The sequence below is a fragment of the Eleutherodactylus coqui genome, chromosome 1, assembly GCF_035609145.1.
Source record: "Eleutherodactylus coqui strain aEleCoq1 chromosome 1, aEleCoq1.hap1, whole genome shotgun sequence".
Classification (NCBI taxonomy): Eukaryota; Metazoa; Chordata; class Amphibia; order Anura; family Eleutherodactylidae; genus Eleutherodactylus; species Eleutherodactylus coqui.
This window is the reverse complement of record NC_089837.1, coordinates 510,632,482-510,659,968: the sequence shown is the minus strand read 5'-3', so window position 1 is coordinate 510,659,968 and position 27,487 is coordinate 510,632,482. Positions and strand designations below refer to the sequence as shown.

General features: G+C 47.5%; 1 protein-coding gene across 1 annotated transcript in view; it reads left to right on the top strand.

Annotated features, from left to right (window-relative positions):
* The window catches only part of LOC136606922 (leucine-rich colipase-like protein 1), an 84,316-nt gene that overhangs the window by 34,848 nt on the left and 21,981 nt on the right, over positions 1 to 27,487 (top strand). Inside the window, exon 4 of the mRNA XM_066589018.1 lies at positions 24,571 to 24,693. Coding sequence (XP_066445115.1) covers positions 24,571 to 24,693 — 123 coding nt within the window. The remainder of the gene's footprint in view (positions 1 to 24,570; positions 24,694 to 27,487) is intronic.

Genomic DNA, 27,487 nt, shown 5'->3' with positions numbered 1-27,487 from the left:
TTTTGTGCCCAATTCACACTATTTTAGCATTCCATGGATTGGCAGGCAGATCCCGGATAGATAGATATATATATATAGATATATATATATATATATATATATATATATATATATATATGACGAAAGCCCTCACTGACTCGCCAAAAGTTCTCCAACTTCCCGATGTCGTAGAAAGATGAATTTTGGCAGAAGCATAGATTATCTCCAAAATAGGAAAAGTAATTGGGTCCCAACTCGATTATTTAATTCTAGCGCAAAAGAATTAGCGTCAAAATTTAACGTACATAATCTAAATCTCTCACTTGATTATGTCATAAAAAGGAAAAGCTAATGGATCCCAACTTGATTATTCAATTCTATGCGCAAAAGAATTAGTGTCCAAATTATATGTGCGGAATGTATTTCTCTCACTTTCCGGTGTCATAGAAACGTGAAATTTGGCACAAGCATTGATTATGTCATAAATAGGAAAAGCTAATGGGTCCCAACAAGAGATGAGCGAGCACCAAAATGCTCGGGTGCTCGTTACTCAAGACGAACTTTTCACGATGCTCGAGGGTTCGTTTCGAGTAACGAACCCCATTGAAGTCAATGGGCGACGCGAGCATTTTTGTATATCGCCGATGCTCGCTAAGGTTTTCATTTGTGAAAATCTGGGCAATTCAAGAAGCAATGAGAAATCCAACCCTGTGCCACCTCCATCTGGAGCTGCACACGTGGGCATAGCAATGGGGAACCTATGTGTCACACACTATTCATTCTGTCAAGGTGTCTGCACGCCCCAGTCAGACCGCGGTTTTTTTATAAATAGTCACAGGCAGGTACAACTCCACAATGGGAATTCCGTGTGCACCGACAGCATGGGTGGCTCCCTGGAACCCACCGGCGGTACATAAAAATATCACATTGCATTACCCATCACAGCTGAGGTAGTAATGTCATGTTTAATGCAGGTGGGCTTCGGCCCACACTGCATGCCCCAGTCAGACTGGGGTTCTTTACAAGTGGACACAGATGCATTTACAACTCCCTGTGGACCCACAGCATGGGTGGGTGCCAGGAAGCCACCGGCGGTACATAAAAATATCCCATTGCATTGCCCAACACAGCGGATGTAACGTCAGCTGTAATGCAGGTGGGCTAAAAATTCATTTGATTACACTGTAGGCGAGGGCCCACAAAAATTGCTGTATCAACAGTATTAATGTACATCAGAAAAATTGGCTATGGCCAACCAAGAGGGCAGTTGAAACCCATTAATCGCTTTGGTTAATGTGGCTTAATTGGTAGCTAGGCCAGGAGGCAGCCCAGTTAAAATAAAAATTGGTGGAGGTGAAAGTTTCATTGCTTTAATGAGCATTGAAACGTATAAAAATTGTTTAGAAAAATTATATGACAGCCTTGTGGGCCTAAGAAAAATTGCCCGTTCGGCGTGATTATGTGAGGTTTCAGGAGGAGGAGCAGGAGGAGGAGGAGGAATATTATACACAGATTGATGAAGCGAAAAGGTCCCCGTTTTTTATGGTGATAGAGAACGATGCTTCCATCCGCGGGTGCAGCCTATGTATTGCTTAGGTATCGCTGCTGTCCGCTGGTGGAGAAGAGAAGTCTGGCGAAATCCAGGCTTTGTTCATCTTGATGAGTGTTAGCCTGTCGGCACTGTCGGTTGACAGGCGGGTACGCTTATCTGTGATGATTCCCCCAGCCGCACTAAACACCCTCTCTGACAAGACGCTAGCCGCAGGACAAGCAAGCACCTCCAGGGCATACAGCGCGAGTTCAGGCCACGTGTCCAGCTTCGACACCCAGTAGTTGTAGGGGGCAGAGGCGTCAAGGAGGACGGTCGTGCGATCGGCTACATACTCCCTCACCATCCTTTTACAGTGCTCCCGCCGACTCAGCCGTGACTGGGGAGCAGTGACACAGTCTTGCTGGGGAGCCATAAAGCTGTCAAGGGCCTTAAAGAGTGTTGGCCTGCGTGTGCTGTACATCCTGCCTGATCTCCGCGCCTCCCCTGCTACCTGGCCCTCGGAACTGCGCCTTCGGCCACTAGCGCTGTCGTATGGGAATTTTACCATCAGTTTGTCCGCCAGGATCCTGTGGTATAGCAACATTCTCGAACCCCTTTCCTCTTCGGGAATGAGAGTGGAAAGGTTCTCCTTATACCGTGGGTCGAACAGCGTGTACACCCAGTAATCCGTAGTGGCCAGAATGCGTGTAACGCGAGGGTCACGAGAAAGGCATCCTAACATGAAGTCAGCCATGTGTGCCAGGGTACCTGTACGCAACACATGGCTGTCCTCACTAGGAAGATCACTTTCAGGATCCTCCTCCTCCTCCTCAGGCCATACACGCTGAAAGGATGACAGGCCACCAGCATGTCTACCCTCACCAGTGGGCCAAGCTGTCTCTTCCCCCTCCTCCTCATCTTCCTCCTCCTCCTCCCCGCGCTGAGATATAGACAGGAGGGTGCTCTGACTATCCAACGACATACTGTCTTCCCCCGACTCTGTTTCCGAGTGCAAAGCGTCTGCCTTTATGCTTTGCAGGGAACTTCTCAAGAGGCATAGCAGAGGAATGGTGACGCTAATGATTGCAGCATCACCACTCACCACCTGGGTAGACTCCTCAAAGTTTCCAAGGACCTGGCAGATCTGTCTGCCAACCAGGCCCTCTTCTGAAAATAATTGAGGAGGCCGACTCCCACTGCGCCGCCCATGTTGGAGTTGGTATTCCACTATAGCTCTACGCTGCTCATAGAGCCTGGCCAACATGTGAAGCATAGAGTTCCACCGTGTGGGCACGTCGCACAGCAGTCGGTGCACTGGCAGATTAAACCGATGTTGCAGGGTGCGCAGGGTGGCCGCGTCCGTGTGGGACTTGCGGAAATGTGCGCAGAGCCGGCGCACCTTTCCGAGCAGGTCTGACAAGCGTGGGTAGCTTTTCAGAAAGCGCTGAACCACCAAATTAAAGACGTGGGCCAGGCATGGCACGTGCGTGAGGCTGCCGAGCTGCAGAGCCGCCACCAGGTTACGGCCGTTGTCACACACGACCATGCCCGGTTGGAGGCTCAGCGGCGCAAGCCAGCGGTCGGTCTGCTCTGTCAGACCCTGCAGCAGTTCGTGGGCCGTGTGCCTCTTCTCTCCTAAGCTGAGTAGTTTCAGCACGGCCTGCTGACGCTTGCCTACCGCTGTGCTGCCACGCCGCGCGACACCGACTGCTGGCGACGTGCTGCTGACACATCTTGATTGCGAGACAGAGGTTGCGGAGGAGGAGGGTGGTTTAGTGGAGGAAGCATACACCGCCGCAGATACCAGCACCGAGCTGGGGCCCGCAATTCTGGGGGTGGGTAGGACGTGAGCGGTCCCAGGCTCTGACTCGGTCCCAGCCTCCACTAAATTCACCCAATGTGCCATCAGGGAGATATAGTGGCCCTGCCCGCCTGCGCTTGTCCACGTGTCCGTTGTTAAGTGGACCTTGGCAGTAACCGCGTTGGTGAGGGCGCGCACAATGTTGCTGGAGACGTGGTCGTGCAGGGATGGAACGGCACATCGGGAAAAGTAGTGGCGAGTGGGAACTGAGTAGCGCCGGGCCGCCGCCGCCGCCATCATACTTTTGAAGGACTCCGTTTCCACAACCCTATACGGCAGCATCTCCAGGCTGATAAATTTTGCTATGTGCACGTTTAACGCTTGAGCGTGCGGGTGCGTGGCGGCGTACTTGCGCTTGCGCTCAAACACTTGCGCTAGCGACGGCTGGACGGTGCGCTGAGAGACATTGCTGGATGGGGCCGAGGACAGCGGAGGTGAGGGTGTGGGTGCAGGCCGGTAGGCACTCGTGCCTGTGTCCTCAGAGGGGGGTTGGATCTCAGTGGCAGGTTGGGGCACAGGGGGAGAGGCAGCGGTTCAAACCGGAGGCGGTGAACGGCCTTCGTCCCACCTTGTGGGGTGCTTGGCCATCATATGTATGCGCATGCTGGTGGTGGTGAGGCTGGTGGTGGTGGCTCCCCGGCTAATCTTGGCATGACACAGGTTGCACACCACTGTTCGTCGGTCGTCTGCACTCTCAGTGAAAAACTGCCAGACCTTTGAGCACCTCGGCCTCTGCAGGGTGGCATGGCGCGAGGGGGCGCTTTGGGAAACAGTTGGTGGATTATTCGGTCTGGTCCTGCCTCTACCCCTGGCCACCGCACTGCCTCTTGCAACCTGCCCTGCTGCTGCCCTTGTCTCCCCCTCTGAAGACCTGTCCTCAGTAGGCGTAGCAAACCAGGTGGGGGTCAGTCACCTCATTGTCCTGCTGCTCTTCCTCAGAATCCTCGGTGCGCTCCTCCCTCGGACTTAATGCCCTTACTACTACCTCACTGATAGACAACTGTGTCTCATCGTCATCGGCCTCCTCACCCACTGAAAGGTCTTGAGACAGTTGCCGGAAGTCCCCATCCTCATCCCCCGCACCCTGGGAACTTTCCAAAGGTTGGGCATCAGTCACGATAAACTCCTCTGGTGCGAGAGGAACCACTGCTGCCCAATCTGAGCAGGGGCCTGAGAACAGTTCCTGGGAGTCTGCCGGCTCCTCAGAATGTCTCATTTTTATGGAGTGAGGAGGCTGGGAGGATGGAGGAGCAGCAGCCAGAGTATTCTGAGTTGCAGCAGTGGATGGCGCAGAACTCTGGGAGGACGATAGGTTGCTAGAAGCACTTTCTGCCATCCACGACAGGACCTGCTCACACTGCTCATTTTCTAATAAGCGTCTACCGCGTGGACCCATTAAATGTGCTATGAATGTGGGGACGCCAGAAACGTGCCTCTCTCCTAATCCCGCAACAGTCGGCTGCGCTACACCAGGATCAGGAGCTCGGCCTGTCCCCACACCCGGACTAGGGCCTCCGCGTCCTTGGCCGCACCCACGTCCTCTAGGCCTACCCCTACCCCTCAGCATGCTGTATTACCAGGAATGCAGAAACACAACACTGTAATTAAATGTGCCGCTTATTGGCCTGTGGTTTGAGGCTGAGTTTGCTTAGGGAACGGCAGGAAATAATTTTGCGCAAGCCTGCTGTAACACTTAGCTGGCTGCGTATTTATTTGGAGAAATTTTACCCCCAGCACACACGGACCCACAACACTGAGCAGAGTGACAGGCAGGCCAAATAGATTTTTTTCTAATCTTTTTTTGCACAAGGACCACTGCGTTTATTCAATCTATAAGATGTCTTCTGGCCCTGCCTACACAATTCTGTCCCTGTAGTATTACTGCAGGGCGCAATGCTCTGCACGGCCGATATAGCAAAAAAAAAAAGTGCAACACTGCTAAAAGCAGCCTCCACACTACTGCACACTGTTAATACCTATTTTACTGCACCTGGATGCTCCTGCTGCTTTCTTTTGGATATATACTGCACACTGTTAGATGTGGCCCTAAGAAGGACCGTTGGGGTTCTTGAAGCCTACACTAACTCCTAACACTCTCCCTATAGCAGCTCCAACACGATAGCACTGTCCCTCAGCTATCTCACAACGCATCTGAGACGAGCCGCGGGAGGGGCCGATTTTTATACTCGGGTGACACCTAATCTCGCCAGCCACTCACTGCAGGGGGGTGGTATAGGGCTTGAACGACGCAGGGGGAAGTTGTAATGCCTTCCCTGTCTTTCAATTGGCCAGAAAAGCGCGCTAACGTCTCAGAGATGAAACTGAAAGTAGCTTGAACATCGCGTGGTACTCGTTACGAGTAACGAGCATCTCAAACACGCTAATACTCGAACGAGTATCAAGCTCGGACAAGTACGTTCGCTCATCTCTAGTTTTAATTATTTGTACTGAGCTGCTCTTTTGACCCTTGCTTGGCTGAGAGATTCCCCAATAAATTTGTGTTTACTTCAGCTTTCGTTGTGCTCTGAAGGGTTTTGGGAACCAACTGGTAACAGAAGCTGTTTGACTCAAAGGCCTGACTAATGGAACCTTGTTGCTCAGGTAGATGTTCATTTCTGCCCAGCAGCATCTGTGTCATATTATCTCCACTTAAAATTGGTCTTTACATGTCTTATTAAAATATGATTTATAATCCCATGTAATTTATGGAATGCATTTTGTATGGTGCTTCCGTATTTTTGTCCACCCCTATAGTTATGTCACAATATGGCGGTTGCTGACTGGCCTGTGTAGTATGGCGTACAAGGTTCCAGAAGAAGATGCCCATATAACAAGTTATGTAGAAGTAATGTTAAGAAGCCCACCAGTAGTACAGTGAGACTGCTGTATGTACGTCACTATTTATGGCTGAGGCAAAAGCCATATTATAGGACTACTCGGCTGTTTCCGTAACTGCTGACCACACCTGGCCACTACATACAGTCAGACCGGGGCAGTGGGGTCCACAACTAGAGATAGGTGCAGTTCCCAGGGGTCTGCTAATAATGGGCTGATTTGATTGCAGATCTTAATACAGAAATTTAAGGTAGATTTTCAGTATAAATTTTGCATTGTTTATGAAAATGGAGTTATATAAAAAGACAATTTCATATTCCAGACAAAGTGGTCGGGAATTCAATCTGTAATGCTGAAAGGTACCTTTAGGGTGCATTCAGACGAGCGTGTTTATGTGCGTACATATGTGCACACATAACCAGTCGTCTATTAGAATCATTGCTTCTCTATGCCGTGTTCACATGTCCGTGTTTTACAGGCATGAAAACGCGTGTACCTGTAAAAGATAGGACATGCGTGCACCATAGGTCAGTGGTGCGTGTCAATATTCCCCGCGGGGAGTCCCCTCATGACTGAACACTGACAGCACTGTCACAGTGTTCAGTGACAAGGGGACTCCCCACGGGGAGCAAAGAATCCTGTGACAGAGGATAGCAAATCTCTCCGATTGATTTCAATTGACAGCAATAGGATGCCAGCACCCATGCAGTGATTTTCGAGAAAGGGCTTTAACCCTTTGCAATCCAATTTTGGATTCAGGATTTCCTTGGGGGCTCTCTCTTTCTGCCATTATACAATGGTGCCATCTGCTGGCTTGAGCCAGTACTGCGGTATGTGACATGCTGGAGAGGCCTCCAACAACACAGTGGCCAGTAATCAACTGTAAGAATACCCTGCCGGATGTCTTCCGACATCAGAGCTGTACAGCCTTCAATCAAAATGTCTTCAGACATCAGACAGTGGATTGGAAAGGGTTAAATATGAGCCCTTCGCTGAAAATCAATCCTAGTTGTAGTAAAAAAAAAACAAAAAAAAAAAAAAAAAACACAATATATAATCACCTCTCCGCCGCTGCTGGGTCTCAGGCGTGTCTAGTCCCTTGGGTCCCGTCACTGTAATGAACTTCTTTCAGCAGGCAGAGATTTAAAATTCCTGCCTGTTGAAAGGGCTGCGTCTGATTGGCTGAGCGCTTAGCCATTCATTGAATGGCAGCTGGGCGCTGCCTGTGATTGGTCACAGCACTTAGCCAATCACAGGCAGCGCTTAGCTGTCATTCAATCAATGGCTAAGCGCTCAGCCAATCAGACAGAGCCCTTTCAGCAGGCAAGGATTTTAAATCCCCGCCTGCTGGAAGAACTTCAGTACAGTAATGGGACCCAAGTGACTAGTTGCGCCTGAGCCCCTGCCAGCGGCGGAGGGGTGACTGTTTTTTTTTTGTGTTTTGTTTTTACACCAGATAGGAATGATTTTCAGGGAAGGGCTTATATTTAAAGCCCTTCCCTGAAAATCACTGCAGCGGTTGCCGGCAGACCATTGCTTTCAATAGGGCCACCGGCAGCAGCCGTGGCCCCATTGAAAGCAATGCTGCAGGGACATATATTCATGCATGTTTGTGCACGTATGTGGGTGCACCGTTTTTGTGCACACATATGTATGCACACACTCGTGTGAATGCACCCTTGCATGAAGGAACTGTCTGTCAGTCTACAGCTCAGAAAGTGTCACTGAAGTGTACGAGTGGGAGTTATTTGTATTTACGCAGATAACTTATTGTTCAATCGTTCTTTGCTGACTTATCATCATAGGAGACATCCATTTAAATAAATGCACAAACGACTGTTACTTTACACAAGAGGACTTTTGATAAACCAGCGACTATTATTTCAGTGAGCTGCAATGAGTCGACCAGCAAGTAGTGAGCAAATTATCACTCATTGCTCTGTCAGTGGCCATATTGATAATGAACCGTTATCACAGAAATTGCTGCTTCCAGAGATTATTCAGACAATAGCTGTCTTATGTAAAGGTAAGGCCTTATGCACACGGCCGTGACGGGCTCCGCAAGCGGAATTCTGCAGCGGAGTCCATCACCGCGCCCCCCCAGAGACCCCATACTTACCTCCGGATCCGCCACCCGATGTCCTGCATGACGCTCCCGAGTGCATGCGCAGTAGAGAGCATGACGCGTGACAGTGTCATGTGACACGCCAGCCACGTCATGTGACACGCCCATAGCGTCACATGACGCGGCTTGCGGTAGGCAGGGAAGCGTTTTCATGCTATCTTCCACTGTTCTACAGCGAAGATAGCGTGACGGACAGCTTCCATTGACTGCAGTGGAAGCTGTCCGCCCTGCGGCAAAATAGAACATGCCGCGGGTGAGTACGTGTGATTTCACGGTGCGGAATTCCGCACCGTGAGCATTGCAGTATTAGCTTCAATGGAACCTAATAGCTGCGAGGCTACGCGGCGGAAATCCGCCCGAGGGAATTAGCCCTAACTTAACACGGGGCTGAATTTGCCACACGGACTCATGTTCTATCTAAAGCTCTTTACCATGGGACGATGATCAGCAGCACAAGGGTTAATATGAATGCTCGTTGCTGATTGTTCTCTTATGAAATTTTGCCCGCAATCAGTTGACAGACAAGCAAACGCTCCCTTGTCAGCAGACCTGATTTACTATGTGGACATAAAGATCCTTGTTTGCCGGCATCACATTGTCTTGTGTAAACTGGGGAGATGCTTACAAAAACCATGAAAACAACAGATGTACAAGCAAACTGTACCGTCTATAGTGTACTGTAAATCCCCAGACCCCTGTATATAACCAGCCATAATGTACTGTAAATCCCCAGACCCCTGTATATAACCAGCCATAGTGTACTGTAAATCCCCAGACCCCTGTGTATAACCAGCCATAGTGCACTGTAAATCCCCAGACCCCTGTATATAACCAGCCATAGTGTACTGTAAATCCCCAGACCCCTGTATATAGGCAGCCATAGTGTTCTGTAAATCCCCAGACCCCTGTATATAGGCAGCCATAGTGTTCTGTAAATCCCCAGACCCCTGTATATAGGCAGCCATAGTGTTCTGTAAATCCCCAGACCCCTGTATATAACCAGCCATAGTGTTCTGTAAATCCCCAGACCCCTGTATATAACCAGCCATAGTGTACTGTAAATCCCCAGACCCCTGTATATAACCAGCCATAGTGCACTGTAAATCCCCAGACCCCTGTATATAGGCAGCCATAGTGTTCTGTAAATCCCCAGACCCCTGTATATAGGCAGCCATAGTGTTCTGTAAATCCCCAGACCCCTGTATATAGGCAGCCATAGTGTTCTGTAAATCCCCAGACCCCTGTATATAGGCAGCCATAGTGTTCTGTAAATCCCCAGACCCCTGTATATAGGCAGCCATAGTGTTCTGTAAATCCCCAGACCCCTGTATATAGGCAGCCATAGTGTTCTGTAAATCCCCAGACCCCTGTATATAGGCAGCCATAGTGTTCTGTAAATCCAAAGACCCCTGTATATAGGCAGCCATAGTGTACTGTAAATCCCCAGACCACGGTATATAGGCAGCCATAGTGTTCTGTAAATCCCCAGACCCCTGTATATAACCAGCCATAGTGCACTGTAAATCCCCAGACCCCTGTATATAGGCAGCCATAGTGTTCTGTAAATCCCCAGACCCCTGTATATAGGCAGCCATAGTGTTCTGTAAATCCCCAGACCCATGTATATAGGCAGCCATAGTGTTCTGTAAATCCCCAGACCCCTGTATATAGCCAGCCATAGTGTACTGTAAATCCCCAGACCACGGTATATAGCCAGCCATAGTGTACTGTAAATCCCCAGACCCCTGTATATAGCCAGCCATAGTGTACTGTAAATCCCCAGACCTCTGTATATAACCAGCCATAGTGTACTGTAAATCCTCAGACCACGGTATATAGCCAGCCATAGTGTACTGTAAATCCCCAGACCCCTGTATATAACCAGTCATAGTGTACTGTAAATCCCCAGACCTCTGTATATAACCAGCCATAGTGTACTGTAAATCCCCAGACCCCTGTATATAACCAGCCATAGTGTACTGTAAATCCCCAGACCCCTGTATATAACCAGCCATAGTGTACTGTAAATCCCCAGACCCCTGTATATAGCCAGCCATAGTGTACTGTAAATCCCCAGACCTCTGTATATAACCAGCCATAGTGTACTGTAAATCCTCAGACCCCGGTATATAGCCAGCCATAGTGTACTGTAAATCCCCAGACCCCTGTATATAACCAGTCATAGTGTACTGTAAATCCCCAGACCTCTGTATATAACCAGCCATAGTGTACTGTAAATCCCCAGACCCCTGTATATAACCAGCCATAGTGTACTGTAAATCCCCAGACCCCTGTATATAACCAGCCATAGTGTACTGTAAATCCCCAGACCCCTGTATATAGCCAGCCATAGTGTACTGTAAATCCCCAGACCCCTGTATATAGCCAGCCATAGTGTACTGTAAATCCCCAGACCCCTGTATATAGCCAGCCATAGTGTACTGTAAATCCCCAGACCCCTGTATATAACCAGCCATAGTGTACTGTAAATCCCCAGACCCCTGTATATAGCCAGCCATGGTTTACTGTAAATCCCCAGACCCCTGTATATAACCAACCATAGTGTACTGTAAATCCAGACCCCTGTATATAACCAGCCATAGTGTACTGTAAATCCCCAGACCCCTGTATATAACCAGCCGTAGTGTACTATAAATCCCCAGACCCCTGTAAATCCCCAGCCATAGTGTACTGTAAATCCCCAGACCCCTGTATATAGCCAGCCATAGTGTACTGTAAATCCCCAGACCCCTGTATATAACCAGCCATAGTGTACTGTAAATCCCCAGACCCCTGTATATAGCCAGCCATGGTTTACTGTAAATCCCCAGACCCCTGTATATAACCAACCATAGTGTACTGTAAATCCAGACCCCTGTATATAACCAGCCATAGTGTACTATAAATCCCCAGACCCCTGTATATAACCAACCATAGTGTACTGTAAATCCCCAGACCCCTGTATATAACCAGCCATAGTGTACTGTAAATCCCCAGACCCCTGTATATAACCAGCCATAGTATACTGTAAATCCCCAGACCCCTGTATATAACCAGCCGTAGTGTACTATAAATCCCCAGACCCCTGTATATAACCAGCCATAATGTACTGTAAATCCAGCCCCTGTATATAACCAGCCATAGTGTACTGTAAATCCTCAGTCCCCTGTATATAACCAGCCATAGTGTACTGTAAATCCAGACCCTTGTATATAACCAGCCATAGTGTAGGACTTACAGATGAAGTTACAGGAGGCAGAACAGGACAGGACAGCTCCGTGTGGGCGATGCAGCGCCCGCAGGACAGCCGGAACTGGCAGGAGCGAGGAACAATGCGTGAAAGAGGAGCACCGAGTAGAGCGAGTACCACGTGGTTATCTAAGATGGCAGCACGGTGCAGCGAGCCACAGAGCGCAGGAGCGCTGTTTGCAGCTGGGGGAGGTAGGGAGTGAAGCCAGCATGAGGGGGTGGGAGAGTGTGCAGCTCAGTGGGCAGGGAGCGGAGCCAGCCACACACACTGTGCAGCAAGAAGGAGGGCAGGTTTGAGCATGAGGTCATGCTGGGCCCAGTGTTGGATCTTAGCAGAGGGAGGTATTGCAGGTCCAGGGGATAAGGCTCCAGCAGTCAGTAAAAAAGGCAGAGGTTCAGCTGCAGCGCATGCAGCAGGTGGTGCTGGGACATGCATACTCAGCCCAGAGGCGTAAGTTGAAGCTCCCGGGCCCCGATGCAAAACCTATAACAGGGCCCCAACTATAATGCTTTACTCATAAAACCGGGTTCCCTATATGGAAAAGAGAGACCTCCTCGGCTGCCTGAGGCTCCAGGGCCCGGGTGCAGCCGCATCCCCTGCATCCTCCATAGTTACGCCCCTGCCTCAGCCTTCTGATAGCATACGGCATGCTGCCCCACTCTCCCCTGCACGGGCTGCCCGCATGCAGGGCAGATAGCCCAGTTAGGTTTTTTAAGCATATGATTTAAAGTTATTGCATGTAAATGTGGGTTAAGGCAATGGACTGCTAATCTATTGATGTGGTGGTGAGAGATTTCGGAGTCTTTGAAGATCCAAGACAGACATGTATGGTGTGCGAGTTGGTTGTGCTAGGTGTTAACCTTAAAGGTTTTGCCACTCATTATTTTCAGACGGGCCAACTATGTCAGCTGAGGAGTAGGTTGGAGTTAGGAGATTGGGCAAATATGCTGTAGGGGCCGTATGCATGGCCAGTTTTGAGGATATGTCAGGGTTTTTATTTAGAGCATTAGTCTGGGCATAGCTCATGAAGAACAAACCGGCCGACAATGCCATCCTTACCATGGAAATTTGGGTTCTTGCCTTTGTTGATCTGTTACATGCGGGTTATCTGTGTTCCAGGTGGTTACAAAAGCAGCTGGTGCATTCAGCGGTAGGTCTTGTTACTAATACATGTGGTAGGGTAGGGATAGGAAAAGCAAGTTCGGGCTGTTGCCAGATATGATAAAGCAGGACAGGCGGTTGTTCTGGAGGAGTTTCAAGGAAATTAATCTGGTCTGCTCGGACAGGGTAGGAGACTGCTTCAAAAAACATTCAGAAAGGTAGAAAGGTTAGAGAGGTAGGCAGGTGTAAGTGCCAAGTTGGTGAAGACGTCTGGGGTGCATAGTGGCGAGCCATTGGTACTTAGATTAGGAAATGGTATTGTGCTTAGACAGGGTTAATTTAAATGATATCTTTCTGGCATCTTCTATGGGGTATCCAGATTGGTTGTTAACCAGCATGGGTGTTTGGCGGTGGGGTGGGGCAGAGTGAAGCATAGGAGTGTGCTGCATGCTTGATGGCAGATGTTTCGCTTTCCATGCAGCGTTGGAATTGAAAAGGCAGTTTACAAGTCCAAGATCGGCAGGGCTTTACAGCTCCTTTTGGAATCAAGAAATTGGAGGTGTTTTTCGGTCAATCGTGGGAAACTTTTAGATTCAGGCTTTAAAAAAAATTTGGATAAAGTTTATAAGTTTAAATAAAGATGTGGCCTACCCCCATATAAAACGCAAGTAAGGGTGAAGTGTTTTTCTTTGTGCGTATAGTATAAGTAGGGAGCATTTGGAAAGAAGAGAGGGCAGTTCCCCCAGAACCTGTGTAAAATCAGCCATAGTGAGCTATAAATCCCCAGACCCCTGTATATAACCAGCCAGAGTGTCCTGGAAATCCCCAGACCCCTGTAAATAACCAGCCAGAGTGTCCTGGAAATCCCCAGACCCCTGTAAATAACCAGCCACGGTGTCCTGGAAATCCCCAGACCCCTGTAAATAACCAGCCACGGTGTCCTGGAAATCCCCAGACCCCTGTAAATAACCAGCCACGGTGTCCTGGAAATCCCCAGACCCCTGTAAATAACCAGCCACGGTGTCCTGGAAATCCCCAGACCCCTGTAAATAACCAGCCACGGTGTCCTGGAAATCCCCAGACCCCTGTAAATAACCAGCCACGGTGTCCTGGAAATCCCCAGACCCCTGTAAATAACCAGCCACGGTGTCCTGGAAATCCCCAGACCCCTGTAAATAACCAGCCACGGTGTCCTGGAAATCCCCAGACCCCTCTAAATAACCAGCCACGGTGCCCTGGAAATCCCCAGACCCCTCTAAATAACCAACCACGGTGTCCTGGAAATCCCCAGACCCCTCTAAATAACCAACCATGGTGTACTGGAAATCCATGCTTGCTTGAAGAGTAAAATTTGTAATCTTCCTTTATTAAGTCATATTAAAATTGCCAGGTATACACGTCTAACCAGAGGCGTATCGGCTGCACATAGACTTCGTCAGTGATATAATCTGAATAGAGTGTGGACCAGCTTAAATAGGTGTAACATAACAAATAATTACAATGACTGTCAGCTGTACAGGCTATAGGGCAAAGGGAAGATACACAGAAACATCAAACTATAACTGGTAAGATAATGCTTGTGACACTGCAAATATCAACATAACACGAAATGGATACCATCGGGCGCTCTACCAAAAGTCCATAAATTCTCTTTATCGCAAGTCTAAGAACACGGGGGTTAATAAGTACTCCAATGGTCACTTTTACTTGTCTGTTAATTCATTCAACATAAGTTTTAGCAGAACAGAAACGACTGGATCTACAGAAAACGATAAAGTTTGCAAAGTCCTTTAATTTCATCCTCCAACAGCCCACAAGAGGCGCAATTAAGTCCACAACTCAGCTAAACAGCAATAAGTCCATTTACTTTTACAGACCTATAGTAGTCCAGAAGCGCAGCTTGTCTTTGTGTTGTAGTATCTCCAGACCCCAAGCCTAGGGCCAGAGTACCCCAAGTGTCCTGCCGGGGCAACGACTCTCTCTGCTTACAACAGGAGTCAGGTTAAACAGAAATCTGGTCACAACACTAGTCTGGTTCTCCCAGACACACACACCTCCTCCTTACTTCCACCTGTCTCTTTACATGGCTTGCTGGTCCAGGTAGAAGATCTGGCCTGGAGTAATATTGGACCGATCTACATCACAGAAGCCTCTGTGACATATATCTTCCATTCCATACCATACCTGTGGGTGTTTTTCCTTTTTCTCCGGCACCAGAATACCTGTCTGTTGCTCCCTACAGGCCATTCTCTATAGTGCACCTCTACACAAGATTAACCCCTAGTTGCACTTTATTTATATCTATTGTGGTTGAGCCTCACATTTGTATTGGTAAGAATAAATATACAAGAAACCATTTAAAATTACCATTATTAACCAATAACATTACAGTTGGCTGACCTTTACAGAGCAGTTAGCCTGCATATTCGATTATATGTATATCTTATTAGCAAAAAAAAAAGTGGCCCTTTTTTTCTCCCTTGGATAACAGTGATAATTTAGTGTTGAATAAGTTTGAAAAAGTAAAAAAAAAGTTTAAAAAGCTTACGTTTCATCTTCCAACATGGATCGTATCCATGAGGGAGGATGAAATTACATACCTAAGGCCCCCGGATTTATCCACGGACCTTACCCCAGCTCCTGCGCACGCGCCTGTCGCCAGAATGGCAAACGCATGCGCAAAAGCCATTGATTGCCAGGGTCATTTAAAATCTCCCTGCTCTTGGCTACAAAACTTAGCCGAGAGCCTGGAGATTTCACGGGGGGCCGAGGTGAGCGATTCCTGATCACGTGTTTGCCATTATCCAATGGATAATGGCAATCACGTAAAAGTAAAAAAAGGTTGAAGTTTCATCTCCATCACCATTGCGATCGGTGAAAGGAGATGAAACTTTTTACTAGAGTCCTCCGTATTTGAACCCTGACATGATCCTCCTCCATGAACCTTCTCGGATTCTGCACATGCAACCACTGGCAAAATACCGGACATTTGCACAGGAGCCAGAGAGCCCAGGAAATTTAAAATCTCCTTGCTTCCAGTGACCAACGGTCACCGAGAGCCTGAATTAGTGACCTCGTTGAGCAATCCCCGGTCACGTGACAAAAAGGTAGATATCTACCTGAGGCCAGTCTCACATGACGGAATTACGGATTATGCATGCGTCTGATCCGCGGTAATTCGCAGATCAATCACATTGGATTACACAACTCCGCTCACATTATCAGGTTGGAATTGCGTGATCCACTCGCAGAAAAGAGAACACAGCAGGTTTTTTCTATGTTACCGCGGATATCCGCAACATAGAGCCCATTGTGCTCCAAGATTGTTTACGGGCCACGGATACCCGTGTCAACGCTAAGCGATGGTGCGGTAAATACAAATAAAAAAAGTTGTGCTACACATTACCGCCTGTGTGAGTACGCAGTGATGCGCAGTACATTACGCGGCCGTATGCAGGGTCACGGCCAGGCTCACAGCTGGGATCCGCTGCGGGCCTCTGCAAGTGGATTCCACATACGGCCGTGTGAACACAGCATTATTCAGACCGCTACCTGTAACATGGAATTTGCAAGAAGCCCCAGGAACGCTCGCTTTCCTGCAGTTCCAGGAGCAGCTTGTTGAGCGCCTTCTGTGTGAGAACGCCGCACCTCAGCATGATTACAAAGCCTCACAGAGCGCTACTTTTTACACCCCATCCCTGCCGCTAAGGTTAAGAAATAACCCCCAAAAAGCATGAAAGGAGGGGGGATACCCGTTTTTATTGCCCCATTTACCCATCCCAACCAAGCCCCCGTAATTACCCCTGTCTTCAGACATAACACACAGTTTACATAATTACTTTTATCTAAGATTTAGGGAACACCAAAAAGGGTGCTGATGGGGGGGGGATTATTTTTAGGGAGTCAATTTTTTTTCTGCACAAATGGGCAATAGGGCCTGGAATTTATTCAGTTGTGCCCTGGAATCCAACGGGTGTTCCCTCCATTATAGGCCTAGCTGTTAGAGATGGGGTTAACACTAGGGGCGCCGGGGTCTGGTTGGTATGGGCTGCTCGTCCTGGCGTGCCTGGGGCCCGGCTGGTGGCTCTGTCCGGGGTTTCCCCACTCTGGTGGTTGGTCACGGCTGCCGGAGACACGTCCCATGTCCTGGTCAGCCGCGCGGTGCTCAGGTGGGTGTGTGCCGCTGGGGGGAGGTGGCTTTATGACTCCCTCCAGAGGGGCGGGGAGGTCTGCATATAAACCATGTTGGACCAGACTCCAGTGCCAGTGTTTGTTTTGACTTGTTTCTGACTACACCTGCAATCTTTGACCTGACCATAGTGTGTATGACCTCTGATTGCATTTGGCTCTGCTTCTGCCTTACCCTCCTGTACCTCGAACGTTTTTTTGGTTTGACCTCGGCTTGCAACTGACTCTGTTTTTATCCTCCTGTACTCCGCTCATGACTTGGTTTGACCCAGCTTGTTGTCTCGACTATTCTCTGGTTAGCTCATTATTGTCCTAGTCAGCTCATGGTTCCCACCTGTCAGTCTCCCAGTCCTTCTTCTTGGGGTCCCTGACACTAGTGCAGTGCAGGGACTGTCGCCCACTTGTCACCCAGGGGCCTATCCCAGTGAGGCAGGTAGGTAGGGACACTGGAGAGGGTTGACGTAGGAATTCCATGTCCATCTGCCCTGGCCAGCCCTAAAAGAAACACTGGCCATATTGTTGCTGGGAACCTGTTTCGACCTTCCCGTTTGAACTCTGATATGGAGGCTGTTGCAGTCCTTGCTAATCAGGTGCAAGTCTTAACAGGGTTGCTGCAAGATCTGTCCACTCGGCTCAAGCATTAGGAGCAGACCGGTGCTGGTACTCCTGTCACTATTGCTGCAGACCCGGGCTCGGGGGTCGAACCCAAGATTGTGCTACCTGACGTTTTTTCGGGTGACCTTAGAATATTCTTCCATTTTCCGGGAAGCGTGCAGGTTATATTTTGAATCACACCACCACTCGTCGGGTCCGGAATACCAGAGGGTAGGCATTGTAATTTCATGCTTGAGAGGCAACCCCCAAAACTGGACATTCTTGCTGCCCTCCGACTCACAGCCCCGCCAATTGGTTGATTCCTTTTTTATGGCCCTTGGGCAGATTTATGACGAGCCAGATAGGGCGAGATACGCCATGAGTAAGTTATTGAGTGGTCAGGGAAGATGTCCTGCAGAAGAGTTCTGCTCCCAGTTTCGGCAGTTTTGTGTGGAGTCTAGATGGAATGACCACGCTCTGAAAGATTTGTTTCTGACTGGGTTGTCTGAGTCTGTTAAAGATCTGTTGTTGTCACACCCAGAACCCGAGACGTTAGAACAGGCTATGACTATCGCGGTAAAGGCCGACCGTCGTCTTAGGGCCCGAGGCAAGACTCAGAGCAAACCACCTGTGACCCGGTCCGAGAATCCACCCTTGACCTCAGCTACCAACGGAGTAAAGTCAATGGAAGTGGGCTCCTTGTCCTTAAAGGAGCACAAGGAATTTCGTCTCAGGAACCAATTCTGCCTTTATTGCGGAGGTCCAGGTCATTGGGTCACCAGCTGCCCCATGAAACAGCCGTGGGAAAACTTCCGCTCCTAGGCGATGTCCGGAGGGATCGCCTAGGAGCTCAGGTACTTCCGGAATGTTCTAAATTGTTAGTGTCATTCTCTATTGCGTATAATGCTAATCTCCTTTATGGTTAGGCCTTGTTTGATTCGGGGCTGGTGCAGACTTTGTTAATTTTGAGTTCGTCAAGTCTATGTCGGCATGTCTTTTACCAGTGAATCCTTCCATCCGGGTCTCGGGTATCGATTCCACTCCATTGTCAACGGGGTTAATCAGTAAGAGGACCCATGAACTAGTTTTTTTCCGTAGGGGGCACTACATTCTGAGGTGTGTTCATTCTTTGTGATGGAGAGCCTTTCCTTGGATTTAGTCCTTGGGTTACCCAGGCTCCGGCAGCACAACTCCCAGTTTGATTGGTCCACCTCTGAACTAGTACAGTGGGGGCAAGGTTGTGGTGAGCATTTAGTCTCCATCCAGGTGCATTCCACAGAGTATAAGGTAAAGGGCTTACCTCCGTATATTGAGGATTTTTCTGACGTGTTTTCCAAACAACTTTCGGAGACATTACCTCCGCATCGGGAATGGGATTGCAAGATCGATCTTATTCCCGGGAGCAATATCTCTAAGGGAGGAATATATAATGTAACTTTTCCTGAACGCACGGCAATGAAGGAGTATATTACTGAGAGTCTCGCCAAGGGACATGTACGTCCTTCCAAATCACCCGCAGGGACAGGGTTAGTTTTCGTGGAGAAGAAGGATGGTGGCCTCCAGCCCTGTGTTGATTATAGAGCCTTGAATAGGATAACCATCAAGAACCAGTACTCTTTACCCCTGATTCCTGACCTCCTCAACCAGGTTGTTGGGGCCCGTTGGTTTTCTAAGCTAGACCTTCGGGGGAGTTTATAATCTCATCCGTATCAGAGAGGGGGACGAATGAAAAACAGCGTTTAATACTCCATTGGGGCATTTTGAATGTCTAGTCATGCCATTCGGGTTATGTAACGCGCCAGCTGTTTTTCAAGGTTTTATGAACACCATTTTTTATGACATCCTGGGCACGTTCATGGTTGTATATTTGGATGACATTCTGATATTCTCTCCTGATTGGGAGAGGCATGTCAGGCATTTACAGACAGTGCTTTCCCACCTTCGAGCCCATCAATTGTATGCTAAGTTGGAGAAATGCCATTTTGGTGTACAGGAAATTGCTTTTCTGGGATGTCATTTCTCCATCGGCCATCCAGATGGACTCGGACAACATAGTAACATAATAACATAGTAACATAGTATGTAAGGTCGAATGAAGACAATGTCCATCTAGTTCAGCCTGTTTATCCTGCTATGTTGTTGATCCAGAGGAAGGCAAAGGTCAAGGCCATCACCGATTGGGTGCAACCCACCAACTTAAAGGCGTTACAATGCTTTTTGGGGTTTGTAAACTTCTATCAGAGATTCATTAAGAACTTTTCGGTAGTGGCCAAACCCTTGACTGACTTGACCAGGAAGGGGCCTAGGGTTGATTCCTGGTCTCAAGAGGCAGTGAAAGCCTTAGCACTTCTCACAGGGGCTCTCTCCACAGCGCCGGTGTTGGCTCAGCCAGAGCTAGATTGCCCGTTCGTCATGGAAGTGGATGCCTCTGAGCATGGGGTGGGGGCAGTCCTCTCTCAAGAATCTCCAGGCATTCTTTTCCAGGAAGTTTAATCAGGCAGAACGCAACTATTTATTAGCCATAAAATGGGCATTTGATGAGTGGAGACATTTCTTAGAGGGCGCTCATCATACTATTACGGTCCTCACGCACCAAAAGAATCTGGTTTATCTGGAGTCTGAAAAGTGCTTGAACGCTCGTCAGGCAAGGTGGGAATTGCTTTTTTTTTTGTGTTTCAATTTTGTAGTCACATATGTGCCTGGGTCCAAGAATGTCAAAGCTCATGTGCTGTCTCGCAGCTTCGTGGTTCCTGAGATAGAGGAGCCTCAGCGAGCAAGTATCCTGGGCCCGGGCATGGTTGTAGTCACTCTTATGTCTGACACCTCTGTTATACTCCGGTCGGCTCAGCAGTCTGTTTCCCAAGGCCTCCCAGAGGCACCTTGGAGCTGTTTGGCCATTTGTATTGGTGGCCACAAATGTCTCGGGATGTCAGGGAATTTGTCAAGTCCTGCCCCATTTGTGCTCGAGGGAAGAGTGTATGGAGACGAACTGAGGGTCTGCTTTGTCCTCTCCCCATTCTGGAGAGGCCATAGACCCATCTGTCGATGGATTTTATTACCGACCCGCCCAAGTGCCAGGGGTGCTCGGTCATCTGGGTGCTCGTCGACAGATTTTCCAAGATGGCACATTTTACTGCTCTAAAGAAGCTTCCTGAGTTAGCCACCATCTTTATCAGGGAGATTGTGCCCGTGCATGGGGTCCCTAAGGATATTGTTTCCGACTGGGGAGTCCAATTTGTTACCCGGTTTTGGAGGGCTTTTTGTAAGAATATCGGGTTGTCGTTTTCCTCTGCCTTCCACCCGGAGTCTAATGGGCAGATGGAACGTATGAACCAGGAACTGGTTCAGTACCTCAGAATGTATGTGAGTAATTGTCAGAGTCTCTGGGTTAAATATCTAGCATTGGCTGAATTTGCTATCAATAATTATACATATTCGGCGTCCGGCGTGTCTCCGTTCTTCTGTAATTTTGGATTTAATCCCAGGTTTGCAGTGTCCTTCCCCTCCTCCTCTAACAAACCGTCTGCAGGCGCTCAGGTTCAGGACCTGCGGGATGTGTGGGTGAAGGTGCATGGCAACTTGGAGCAGTTCAGGGATGCCGTGCTTAGGAGGAGTAGAGGTACGCACACTATCTCTGGACTTTTGTTTGTGGGCCAGTTGGTGTACTTGTCTTCAAAAAACCTGAAGTTAAAAGTGCCTTCTTTGAAGCTGGCTCCCCAATTTGTGGGCCCTTTTCCTGTCACTAAAGTGATTAGTCCTATGGTGTACAAGCTGGCACTATCAGACATGTGGCGAATCCACAGAGTTTTCCACAAATCTCTCCTCAAGAGGTACGTCCCCCCAGGGCCACAGTGGGTATGTTTATGGACACAGGACAAACAGGGGGATCCATTGTTGTGTGCGCAAGTTTTAGTTCCTATGTACGCTGCTCAAAAACAATGTTTTTAAAATGATATAATTGCCAAAAGAAATGAAAATCACATTTCTTTCCTTTATGCTTTGCTTAGGTTCATTCAAACACTTTGGTGTCAAAATGTGCAGTACACCCCTACATGAATTTGTTAAGGGGTCTAATTTTCAAAATGGTGTTATTTGTGGGAGTTATCCATCATTTTGGTCGCTCAAGGGCTCAACAAGTGAGCAATGGGGCCTAAATCACCTTCAAGCAAAAGGTCTGTTCTGAAAGCCACCGGCTGCTCCTTTCGGTTTGGGCCCCATTGTGCATATTGACATAGTATTAGTGCCACAATGGGTATGTTTCTGAACACTGGACAAACAGGGGTATCCATTTTGGGGTGTAAATTCTCATTTTCATGTTCACTATAGAAAAAAAATCCTTTATAATCACATATTTGCATAAATATGAAATGGTATTTTTCTCCTCTAAATTGCATTAACTCCTGAAAAAGACCCGTGGGGTCAAAATACTTATGACCCCCCCCCCCCCCCCCCCTCAGTGAATACATTAAGGGGTGTAGTTTTTAAAATGGGGTCATGCATGGGAGTACTTATCATTCTGACACATATGAGCCTTTGCAATCTTGGTTTGGTGCAGGAAAACAAAGTGTTCCTCAAAATGTTGATAATCGATGTTAAATTTGTACATCTCCTAAATGGTTAAAAAAATATGAAGTATTTTCAAATATGCATCCAAAATGAAGTAAACAGATAGAAATATATATCTTATCAAAAATTTGTACAGCATGTTTGCACATATTTGATATATTACAATTGAAAATGTGAAAAACTGACAATTTTTAAAAAAATGTTCCCAATATTGGTGCTTTTAATAAATAAACATAAATTCTATTGGTCTATTTTTACCACCTAAATAAAGTACAATATGTTGTGAAATAACATTGTCAGAATCACTTGGATATGCAAAACGTTTACGGAGATATTCTGTGTTAAAGTGATGCATGTCGGATTTCCAAAATTTGGTCTCGTCATTAAGGCGCAAACAGGCTTGGTCACTAAGGGGTTAAAACTTGAAGGTGTGAAACTTGCTGCGGGTGTGCATCAAAATCAACGTTAAAACAGCACCAAAGGTGCAAATTTTGACATAGAAATTGTAAATGTTTAGCTCCGACAATCTATTCGAAACCAGTCGTGTGTAAATGCACACTAAGGCCGGTTTCTTATGGCCGAGATTGTTGCATAAGAATTGTGCAAGACGCACAAATCTCACGCGAATATGAACCCCATTCTTTTGAATGGGATCGTACACATAAGTGATTTTTTTTTTTTCTGCCGCATCACGGCATGTCCTATCTTTGGGAGTGCTCCTGCATGGCCCATTGTTTTCAATGTGAGGTTTGATCTTGATGCCACCAGAAGCTAGGGGTGTGGCAGCTGTCAGCACGAGTGAACACCCCTGTCGCACCCCTAGCTTCTGATTGGGAGACAAGATACAGCAGGAAGGGGCAATAGCAGTGGCAGGTGAGACATGTCCCTGGCGTATTCCCTCACCTTTTCCTGGTGCTCATCCTTGTCAGTGTCCCCGGCAGTCCAGCACGCTCAATGCAGCGGCAGCCCGGTGTCTTCGCTGCTGGTGTAACCAGCGATAAGGCATTGTAGGACATAGGTCCTGCAATGCCTTACCATAGCGATCATTGGTGTTATGGTACATATCTCCTAATTCATGAATGAGTGTGAGTTAGAGCTGCCTCTGATTGGTGAGGCTGTGACCAATCAGAGGCAGCTCATTCAGCAGGCGGGGTTTTTTAAATCCCCGGCTGCTGAATACTACAGAGAGCAGTTCAGGAGAACTGCCGGCCAGACGCGGCTGAACTCCGGCTTCAGTGGAAAGGTGAGTATACATTTTTTTTTTTTTTTTTTTTTTACACATTTTAGGATGATTTTCAGGTAAGGGCTTATATTTTTAAGCCCTTCCCGAAAATTCATCCCGCGCTCGCCGGTAGCCCATTGCTTTCAATGGAGCCGGCTGTATTGCCGGCTCCATTGAATTCAATGGGCTAACATCGTTCTTCTCTGCCACAACTGTTACAGCTGTGGCAGAGGAGAACAATCTTTATGCTGACAGTGCGGGGGGGGGGCACTCTTGCCGCTATTGTGGCTTAATAGTGGGACCTGGGAACTTGAGATGCAGCCCAACATGTAGCTCCTCGCCTGCCCTATTCGTTTCTGTGTCGTTCCCATCAGTTTTGTGAATTTCCCAGATTTTCACAAATGAAAACCTTAGACTTTAATGGGGTTCGTTACTCGAAACGAACTCTCGAGCATCGCAGGAGGTTCGACTCGAGTAATGAGCACTCGAGCATTTTGGTGCTCGCTCATCTCTAATAATGAAAGCTAAAGGTTTATAACATCAGTTAATTAGTGATGGATTAGCAGCATAATAATTCTGAAGATATTTACAATTTGTATCATCTAGAAAATGTACAAATTTCATGTGGACGAAGTCACAGGTAAAAGCTATAATAATTATGTATGTACAGCTCCTTATATGTAGTAATATGGAGCATACCGGTGTAACTCTGTTTTTGAATACTGCATGAAGTTTTTTTTGTGTTTTTTAACTATGATTCTAAAATGTAACGAAGAACATGAACAAAGTTTAAGATGCTGCAAACAAATTTTCAAGTAGTCCAAGAAATGAGTCATGTTTGCAAAGTTTATGGCAAGGGGCTACATCATGTATGCAAATTTGTTTTGCAGTTGTATGCAGCATGCTTTAGGTCCGGGTACAAGTACAGGTGGGAGGGGCTTGAGCTGAACTTTTGCACCCAGGACCCTGAGCCCTTAGATATGCCCCTGCTGAGACTCCCAAAGATTGCTAGAACAAGTCAGCTAAAGAGTTCATGAGATTGCTGTCCTTGCTATTTAACTGAAGACAGGTTCAATACAAAGTCTATGGGCTCACCTTCAGTGGACAAGCAGTGACAGCGCTTGTATCAGTGCTTCGGCTGCTTTATTTTCTGCAAATCAGTGGGGTCTCATCATCTGCAGCCCAAGTGATAAAATTTTTTCACACTTCCCTATGACATGTCAAAAAATGTTTGTAAAACACACTTCTTAATGTGACATAAATGTGAAACCTTATAAATGAATTGATAAAACTTTTCTTTCCTTTGATTTACATTTAGAACATTGAAGATTTCTGTTATTCTAGTGACCAGTGTCATAGCGGGTGTTGCTTCAATATGTTAACTATCAGGAACGTTCCTGTATGTTTAACAAAATCAGAAGGTGAACAATGTTTCGGTGCGGTGAGTACCTGCTGCCAGCTGCCGTACTGGTTTCTCCTCCATACATACATTAAAAGGCCTCATTCACACGGGCTTTAAAGTGTCAGATTCCACATTGTTTGTTTTTTTTCCCACATGTGTTTGACAGCTTAATGCAAACAACAAAATGATTCTCCCCTTTGAAAAACGGACAAAGATGACAAAGAAGAGAAATCAAAACACAGACTTAACTAGGCAGAGTCCCTCGTGCTTCTTCTGTCCCCCTTGTAGATATTCTCTTTACCTCCCCAGCTTCTTTCTTAAAATTTTATATGTAAAGAAAGGCAGAGGGTGGCACTATGCCCCAAAACAATGCCAACAGAATGCTTGCTGGCCAATTGTTATGTTCGTGTGGGCAACTAAGCATCGGGTCCAAACGAACGTGACCTGACAGCACGGTCTTAGGAACAACTGGCCCTATACTGCTGGCAAGGATGACATGGCCCTACCTAAAAAAGCAGTACGATCACCTCAATAAAGGCAGCCCCACGCTGGAACCTTGGTCCTGCTCTCCCTGCAGGGGGGACACTCACAACCAAGTGGAACTGACAGAATGCACAAACTCACCACACAAACCTCGCACTCTACAGCAGATGGAAAAGCTGAATATAAAAAGCGAGGAATTTGTTTGTTCATTGGCCAATGAACTTAAGCTGCAAGCCACGTCAAGGCTACTCGTGTCTTGCAGTCCCTACTCTAACAAGACACTACAACACACATTGACATGACACTGTAGACACACACACTGTACACAGAACAGGACTGCTCACACAACATGTCTGACCACTTGTGCAGACATACAACACTAGTCACTGTTCACACCAGACTACAACAGGTAGTGCATACAGCACGGACTCCACCCAGAGCTCACATGCACAAAGATGAAACTACACAGCAAGTCTAAAGGGTCCTCATACCAGGGGGATAGACAGTCAGCCACCATGCTGACACAGAGAATTGAGTCAGACCTCACCCATCTGACACACAACAAGACATAAGACGTTTGGAGGCCACACCTGTCAGGGGAAGGGAAGAGGGGGTCTGCATATGATACAGACAAGGACTATAGGTGTCCAAAATGTCTTTGGAAAGCAGAGAGACACAACAGACCTACATGGAAACACAGCTCTGAGTGGATTCAAGACAGATGACAGCTGCAGATTAAAAAGGATTGGCTGCTGGAGAATACCACACCCTGCCAGCTCAATTAACCCCTACCTGTGAAGGTGTGCTCCTGGAACCCAGTAGTACAACAGATCCTAGAAGCACAACCTGACACCTATATTCTGGCTGTGGCTAAAGCTCTGGCTTAGCATCTAAGTTTGAAGCCATGTCTTAGCCACATTTTGCAAAAGGAAGACATTTTTTGCACTGCTCCGCACCAGAATTTTCTCAAATGTTCACAATTTACTTTTTTTCACCATATGTAGAACTAACTGAGATGAATCAAACAGTTCATATGACGTGATAGTATGCTGGAGTCCAGAGCTACACTAATTTTTAGCCGTGCGGCACAGTGATTTCAGTACCTCCAGATGGCAGCACTATTGCATATTGTCATACCGAGGTCAGCCTTTTGTTGCTAGGTGCATTGGTAACTCCTCTTTACAATAAGATATTTAACACTGTCATTGTCCATGTTATCTACAAATTATTTTGATTTTAAAGCTTTAATGGTTTTTGTAATGCTCAGCGATCCATGAACGGTTCCGAAACTATAGTTGTATTCTATGTCAAAAATGAGGCAGATGGTAAGAAGATCCTTAGAAGCATTGGTACACTTGATGGACATAGCAACAAAATTATGGGAATCCTGAAAAAATACTGGCCAATTTTGCTAGCAGATCTTTAATTGGAAAGTATCATAACGAGAGATGAGCGAACGTACTCGTCCGAGCTTGATGCTCGGGCGAATATTAGGGTGTTCGGGATGTTCATTATTCGTAACGAACACCACACGATGTTCAAATGTTCGGGTTACTTTAACTTTCTTCCCTGAGAAATCATTTCTATATGCGCTCAATGGGGCCGGCGGCAGCAGCGCCAACCCCATTGAGAACATATAGAAGACAAATCCTTCTTCTCTTCCACAGCTGTAACAGCTGTGACAGAGAAGAACGATGTTTGCCCATTGAATTCAATGGAACCGGCAATACAGCCGACTCCACTGAATGCAATGGGCTGCCGGCGATCGCGGGATGAATTGTCGGAAAGGGGTTAAATATATAAGCCCTTTCCTGCAATTCATCCAGAAATGTGTAAAAATAAAAAATATATATATACTCACCTGGTGCCGACAGACGGAGTTCAGCGCGGCAGGCTGCAGTTCTCCTGAACTGCTCTGAACAGCTGTGAGTAGTATTCAGCAGCCGGGGATTTAAAATCCCCGCCTGCTGAATAAGATGCCTCTGAATGGTCACAGCCTGACCAATCAGAGGCCAGCCCTCACTCACACCCATTCATGAATTCATGAATGGGTGTGAGTGAGGGCTGGCCTCTGATTGGTCAGGCTGTGACCATTCAGACCATTCTCCTGCCCCTGAGCCAATCAGAGGCAGCCCTCACTCACCCATTCATGAATTCATGAATGGGTGTGAGTGAGGGCTGGCCTCTGATTGGTCAGGCTGTGACCATTCAGAGGCATCTTATTCAGCAGGCGGGGATTTTAAATCCCCGGCTGCTGAATACTACTCACAGCTGTTCAGAGCAGTTCAGGAGAACTGCAGCCTGCCGCGCTGAACTCCGTCTGTCGGCACCAGGTGAGTATATATATATT